The sequence below is a fragment of the Montipora capricornis genome, chromosome 14 (genome assembly GCF_036669925.1).
Source record: "Montipora capricornis isolate CH-2021 chromosome 14, ASM3666992v2, whole genome shotgun sequence".
NCBI lineage: Eukaryota > Metazoa > Cnidaria > Anthozoa > Scleractinia > Acroporidae > Montipora > Montipora capricornis.
The window spans coordinates 3,025,549-3,033,048 of record NC_090896.1 but is presented as its reverse complement, the minus strand read 5'-3'; the positions used below and the strand labels follow the sequence as shown (position 1 = coordinate 3,033,048).

Sequence of the window (7,500 nt, the reverse complement as noted above, 5' to 3'; positions counted from 1 at the left end):
TTCGCCATTCCTCTTGAACGGATCGTTTCCAAACCAGCCATGGTCTCCGAAGCATGAGAAAGGACGGGACTCCGACAAATTGACTCTAACCTCTTTATCTCTCGCGACGTCTTAAGATAGTATCTGGAAAAAAGTATGTACACTGCTAGCGAAGGAAGCAAGATAAACATCAGCCGAGGATTTGCAATGGCTGGCAGGAGGGCTGCTGTCACGACAACGAGCGTGCATTGGATACAACTGATAGAGAACTCTGGTAGTTGCTCGTCCATACTTCCGATGTCCCTTGAGAAGCGGTTTAAGATTCTTCCTGTTGGAATAGTGTCGAAGAATAACAGGTTGGCGTACAATAGGGCCTTAACCATCTTATTGTGCAGTTGTTGTGAGGCTCTAAGCGATGCAAGGAAAAAGAGGAAGACGCGGATGGCTATCAGTACAAGAGATGCTGCTACCGCACCGCTGTAAATGACCAGGTTGTCCACCTTCTGCTGCTCTTCCAAAGTTCTCTTTGACAAATAAGAAAGCCAAACATCCGGAAAGATAACAGCAGCTAAAACCAACAAAAAAGACAGCCTTTATTGCGGATTGCATTTATTGCGCACATAGGAAATTGGGACATACGTAGCGAGCATTTGAAATGGAGACAGCAACGATGTTCGTGAATTCTTCGCGATCGTGCACCTTGTTTACATTGATGGGAACAGACTTACTGCGCCTTTAATAAAAATGAGGAATCTAAGCTCTTGACCAATATCTTCGCTCTTTACAACCGGCAAATCGTGTTTTTAGCAACACCTGATGAATGTGGAAACAGACACCAACTGAGTGGATCTAAATCAACAAATCGCTACGCTGGATGTGACTCATTCACCCGCTCGGGTTCAGTAATGGCTGGTAGCAAAAAACGGAACTGTTGACAGCATTTCAATTTTCAGAGAACGCAAATTAATGGAGGAGCAAAACGTAAGGAACGAGCATAAGGAAGATCATAGAACTATGGGAAGATATATGGCATGCGTGCAGCATGATAGAACTTGTCTTTCACAACATTCTCGTCATGATCGTTTCGGCAAAAGCTTTTCATGTCGACAAGGACAGCCTTCATTTGAAAATGGAAAACAGCATATTAAAAAAGATGTTAGCTTTGAGGTAACTATACAATCACACCAATCGTGACAAAATGTCTTGAGTTAACTTACACTGACTGAGTATGAAAAAAACAATCAAGGCAACAACAGAAGCTGGATGTATTCCGCTCGTAAAATAATCCCAATAAAGGCGAAATGAAACGTTTCCAATCACACGATCCTCGTCGGGGATTTCCAGTCCTTTTGGTTCGTCAGCAGAAGATTGGCTGACGAGTGGATGCCTGTCGACCAGATGTTTATCGATGGAATCATTCATGAGCACACCATCTCCATTGCTTCTTCGTCTTTGATGTGGTGCTATCTTTTCGTGAACACGACCATTGTCCAAAATAACAATTTGGTCAGCTTCTTTTAAGTGTCTGGAATGGTGAGAGACTAAAACTCGAATCTTTTCACTTAATAGACCACAAATGCATTTCTCAAATATTTGGTCACCAACTTTCTGGTCCACAGCACAGAGCGGATCATCAAGAATGTAAACATTAGCACACGAATAAACAGCTCTAGCCAAACTGACACGAGCCTTTTGTCCACCACTCAGAACGGCTCCTCTCTGACCCACAATCGTCTCATCTTTTTCCGGAAATAGCTCGATGTCGTCCTTCAAAGAACAAGCTTCGACAACCGTGGCATACCAATCTGGGTAATAAGTCTCACTAAACAGAATATTTTCCTTGATCGTTCCAGAAAACACCCAAGGTTCTTGAGGGACATAGGCTAGAGGTTTCGGATACCTTACAATTCCACCAGATAAGTTGACTTCTCCCGCAATCGCAGAGAGCAATGTGGACTTTCCACTCCCAACCTGACCACAGATGACGGTGAGACTCTTTGTAGGTGTCACGAAACTGACATCGTCAAGAATACACTTGTTGGCTCCGTTCATTTTGTAACTTAGATTTGACACGATCAGTGCACCTTCTTTGTTTTTGGAGGACACAATTAGTTCTTGGAACTCATCTCTGTAGTTTGTTCTACTTTTTCCCTTACTTTCCTTGATTAAATGCGTATTGGTTCTATCGTACGAATAATCTGTATGGTTTTTAGCGCTTTCTGACTCATCATCTTCGGTTAAACTCTCTAACGAGCGACGGTAGTCGAAACTGAGTGATGATAAGTTTTCCAAGAGTAAGAACTCCTCTATTCTTCTGAGTGACACAACTGCTTCAAACAATACTTGCAACCCTTTACCGAAAGGAACACTTTTGAAAAAATTCATAAAGGAAAGCAGCACGAAGGCGCTTGCTGGAGTCAATTCCCAATTCCCCACCACGAGAAACAATGTGGAAAGGAGAACAGCAATTGAACCTGAACAAGTTGTTATTGCCACAACAGTTGAAGTTAACAGACTCTTCTGACAAATCTTGCTTATTTCCTGCCTGCAAATGAAACAAAAAAATTTTTCAACAACTTATAAATACTTGGTCTCCATAATGTGCGATGTATGTCCAATTTAGTTTTTTCGCAGGGACCAATTCACAGCTTAAATGGACGTTGTCATAAAAGATCGCAGTTTCACCAACAAGGAGGAGACGCGATCATACATAATGGCTGGGATGGGAAAATAATTCATCGCTGGGGCAATCGCAAAAGCGCTACCTCGATTTATCATGCCACAGATTACTCATTCCATGGATTGATGATTCCATCTTTCGACATCATCGAAAGACCAAAGCGTCACGTTTATGAAATCCTAGGAATTAGGGCACCATCCTTGCACAGATTACTGATCAAATTTTCAAAATGTCAAGACTGCGTGTGCGTTCTATCAACGACCCATTTTGCCAATGAGGTAAATTACTCAGAGAGACAGTCAGAGAGAAAGTAAGGTCAGCCAGTCAGTCCATTTGCCGTTTTAAATTATGCGTATGTGACTTACTTTCTTATTTCTTTTAGTCTTTCTCCATAGTTCTGTTCGCACGCTTGAGTCTTTACAGCTCGTATCCCGGACAGCAGCTCGTTCGTTAACGTGATGCGTTTGTCGGACACTTGAGCCGTTTGCCATCGCAACTTTCCAATCAGATAAGAAACGAATAGAAAATATGGAACTACGCCGAATAAAACTAGTACTCCAGTGAGAGCCCTCCAATGAAACAGATTTAGAAACACGTAGATACCAACAGGGGCAAGAACAATTATTGAAATCATTTCAAAACCGTAACGAACTGCCAATTCCATTCGCTGAATGTCATTGGACAACAAGTCGATGACGTGACCTTCCTGGAACTCTTGTAGTCCCACAAGAGTAATCTGCAACGCAATAAATAAGAGGATATGGTGAATGGGCTTTTGATCACAAATGGAACATGCTTTGGAGAAGTCGTGCGAGGTGTATGGAATGGTTTGATCATCGCTGATTCTCAGCTAATTGATTGAGGAAGACGTCGCCCTGCAAAGTGAGCCCCCACCCTTTCCCCTTGCGTGTAATCAATATAAAAATCTCAAAAATGAGAATTTACGACATACTTTTTTATCGTTTCTTCCAAAATTTTGGGTCAGTATGCTTCTACTGGATAAGCTTTCATGATTGGTTTGGAGAGTAATGGAAGCAAATAAACATGGAATGGAAAAAAACATGAAATGTTTTTTTAGCAACCCCTTCTTTTGTTAGAATTCCACCGACCATAGTTGGTAATCTAATATGGCGATCAAAGATCATATCGAAACAGCGATCCTTCCATGATCAAAAAGGAAACCAAACAGCTCCTTGAAAAATATTACCGACAAATAGCCCTTGAGGATTTGTTCACGCATCCATGATTGATTGATGTGCCCAAGATACCTCGTCTTTTATAGTCTTCTTGTTGAAGGCTGATTTATAGCGATGCTATCATGAGCTGTGTGCTATCCGAACACATTGGACTTTAAAGCGATCTGTAAGAATTACAATAATAGAAAGGGACAACAAACTCACCGAAGAGTCTATTTACATACGTACATTTCTTTATAAAGGGTTGCCTAAATGCAGCAGCAATTTCATTCCCAAAAGTAAAGCCTATTTTCTTAAAAGAGTTGAGGTTACTTGCTTTTTGAAAAAAAATATTTTCACCTTTGAATATATGATTCCTTTAAGAGCGCTACAAAGCTTAGCGGCTTGTGTTTCATTCATCCAACATCTCAAATGCATAACCAAACTTTGGCCAATGGAGACCACTCCCAAAAGCACCGCACTAACGTACATCATAGTATTGTCTTCGTTAGCTGAAGTCAAAGTCGATAGAATGACACCAAGAAGTAAAACACGAAGAATGCCGCAACTTATTTCTATTGTCCTCAAAACAAACACATTGAAAATTTCTTTAGCCCTGAACATCTTCAACACACATCTCCACAATCGAGGTATTTTTCCACATGTTTGGCTAGCTCTTCTTTCCTCGCGCCAAAGACCTTGTAGTTTTTCAGTAAGAACTTTTGTTTTACTTTGTTCTTCTATTGGCAGGAGGTCCCATTGTTCTAAAGGGCGAGAATACCCTGTCTTGAAAGTTTCAGTGATCCAATAAAATGACAAGAGAGACAAAATGCTTTTCTTTTCTCGATGTGTGGTTGAGGCCATTTCTGGTTCGTTGAACAGTTTGTGGTATCTTCCCTTCACTGGCATATCTGTCGAATAAAACGAAGAGTTTTGATAGCAAAATATTTACATGTCCTAAAATAAGAATAGCATTCACCATTGTTTGACCCGCTTCTGAAAAAAGGCCTCAAAGGTGAGTGATCATGCTCTTTGACACCACATACGTCAGACGTAATCGATTATCAATTATGTTCATCGGAAGGCGAACAAAGATTTTTCCACCTAGCCAAAGCATGATTAGGTTTCATCCTATTCCATGACCTTCGAAAGCGATATTCGGTCTGACTGATCATCACAAAGAAACTGGGGAAAAAATAAACCACTATGATTTGGGTGGTTGGAATCCTATGCCAACTTCCTCGATGGCTTTTGTTTGAGGACTCAAAATTGAGGAGACTATAAAAAAAATACATGCATATTTGAACTGCGGAAAGAAGCATGTTAAGATTGAATAACTTCGCAGTTATGAACGTGACTTTACGGGGACAAAGCATAGCCTGCGTCTGGAGAAGTGCAAGCCGATTTTGACGTTGGGGTTGCACGAAACTCTTGATGGGCTCTGCAAACGGAATGACCTGCAGAAAAAACCGATACCGTGAAGTTTAATCAAAAACATATTGCCGCTCCTTAGGCCCGGGCAAACGGCTTAAACATTTACCGTAACATACCTTCGATTTTGTTCAACAGCGACGTTGAAACCGTGTTGAAAATTGTTTCAACATTTGTTGGGTAGGGCGAGTTTCAATCGAGTGTTGTAAAACCAAAACCAAAGTAATTATTTTGGCCAATCAAGAAGGACGGAGACAATCCAGTAAACCAATAAAAACTCGAAGTTGTAACACGTAGCAGACTCAAAGCTCGGGAAAATGTGCACGCGCGAGCCACGATTGGTTTTGGTTTCACTTCTGATTGGTTGAAAAAGTGGCGCGAGGACTTTGAACCAATCACTGAGTGAAGTAATGCAAAACCAATGCAATTCGCTGATTACTTTCGACACTCAATTGAAAACTGGTCTATGTGCGTGCGCACTAATCGGTCTCTCAATGTCCGTATCCATAGTAACCGCAGCTGGGGTGATCAGTTTTCTAAGCAAACACTTCTTTTTCTCTCTCTGAAACTCTAGTAGGAGGTGTTCACGTTACGTCATCGCCGCCATGTTGGTGGACAAAAACAAACGTTCTCTCGTTTGTCCTCCAGCAATTGTACATTGCGTCATTGTTATCTGTCTCTCTCCCAAAATTGGTTGCAAACAATCTATAGAGAGAGATCAGCTGGAATTTTGGTGACGAGGAAAACGATGTCGCTGAATGACACCACGCAGCATTAAATGTGTAAATCTTGTTTTCTTAATCGCCGTTCCTTTCAATTTCTGCCGGACTGAGAGGAAATTTGCCTACAGCGTGGAATCTCCAATTGACGCTTCGATTAGCAGCCCAGTTGCATACGGTTTCTAGGAGCTTCTCGATGGGTTGAAATAATTTTATTTCATCCGTTTGATCGTCTCGGTTTGCATATTCATATAATGTTAATAAACAATAAAGAAACGATGATCCCACTCGAACAACAACTATGACAATTTTTCAGAGAAACTGAGCAGCACTGTCAGCGAATCTTTGAAGAGTTTTTGCGACTGACATGACCAAAGCGATATCAATGCAATTTTCAAGTGAGAATTCTGAGGATCACTTCATCGAGTCAATAATCTGCGACTTAAAATTGCGTTTCACTTCGGATTGTTAATACATAAAGAAAGAGGGTTTCATGAAATCGTCCGCTTCCAAGCCGACGATTGCCAGAAAATGGGCGTGAGTCTTTAAAAATGCAAGAGTTGGACTGAGTTCAAAGAAGTCTTACCTTTAGCTATAATATCCCCACGGCTTCAAAGGATACAAAAACTTCCCAAATTTGTCCAAACAGAACACGAACTGTTTGACTCCACGCTGCTATCCTAAAAGGTGGACTACAACCAGCAGAATAATAATAACGACATGTACAAAAGCTAGATGACGAAGAAAATAAGCTAATGAAAAGATCATCAGACACTTTGTAACACGATGATATCACGTGCTGAAAGTAGACAAAAAAGGAATTTTGATTTACAAATTTAAACTCATTAACAAAAGATTACTCCTCCAAGAAAAACACCACTAATCATTTAAAAGGGTATTACATAATCAGCCTTCCGAGTATTTGCGTGATGAAAAGCGATAACGATGCAAGATAACGAAAGAAAATGCATAAGAAGAAAATGAGAGGATTCCAAAGAAACTGCACTTGGCAGTCTCAAGGTCCAATCGTATCTTCCTGACCAAACAAACTAACCCTACAATGGGAGATTTCCCTGTAGGAGTAACGCGAGGGTCTGTTCCGGGCCCTGTATTAGATCCATAATTGTATACTTGTCCACTCACCGAGATTATAAGACATTACGATCTTGACTACCATTTCTATGTTTCCCTCAAGATAACGGAAGTTGAGGGTTGCATTGATAGCTGTACGGGGGCGATATGCTGATAGCAGAATATAAATGAACTAAAACGTAACCATAATTTGTCTGACATTTTGTTGATCTCACTTGCTCGTCCTTTGAGAGGCCTAGCCCACGTTATAGGAGATGGTGTGCCACTCCCTCAACCCGAAGTATAGGAGTTGCCCTTGAATTAACACATGTTATTCGACGATCATGTCTCTGCTATAAGTAAATCGCCGTCAATGACAAAGAAATATCTTGTAAAATCGTAAATGGTTTGAACCCGGGAATTGTATCATAAGATCGTCCGGGCG

The 7,500-nt window shown here is 41.0% G+C and overlaps 1 protein-coding gene across 4 annotated transcripts in view; it reads right to left on the bottom strand.

Moving 5' to 3' along the window:
* The window catches only part of LOC138032232 (ATP-binding cassette sub-family C member 4-like), an 11,484-nt gene that overhangs the window by 3,939 nt on the left and 45 nt on the right, over positions 1–7,500 (bottom strand). The window contains exons 1-6 of one of the 4 annotated variants that reach the window (XM_068879861.1): positions 7,128–7,500; positions 6,571–6,676; positions 4,195–4,745; positions 3,025–3,395; positions 1,197–2,524; positions 1–547 (exon numbers count right to left, since the gene is read on the bottom strand). The exon at positions 1–547 is cut by the window's left edge and continues 24 nt beyond it; the exon at positions 7,128–7,500 is cut by the window's right edge and continues 43 nt beyond it. In XM_068879861.1, coding sequence (XP_068735962.1) covers positions 1–547; positions 1,197–2,524; positions 3,025–3,395; positions 4,195–4,743 — 2,795 coding nt within the window. In that variant the 5' untranslated portion in view covers positions 4,744–4,745; positions 6,571–6,676; positions 7,128–7,500. Of the gene's footprint in view, positions 548–1,196; positions 2,525–3,024; positions 3,396–4,194; positions 4,746–5,384; positions 5,407–6,570; positions 6,763–7,127 lie in introns of those variants that run through there. The other 3 variants (XM_068879858.1, XM_068879859.1, XM_068879862.1) reach the window with 3 other exon arrangements.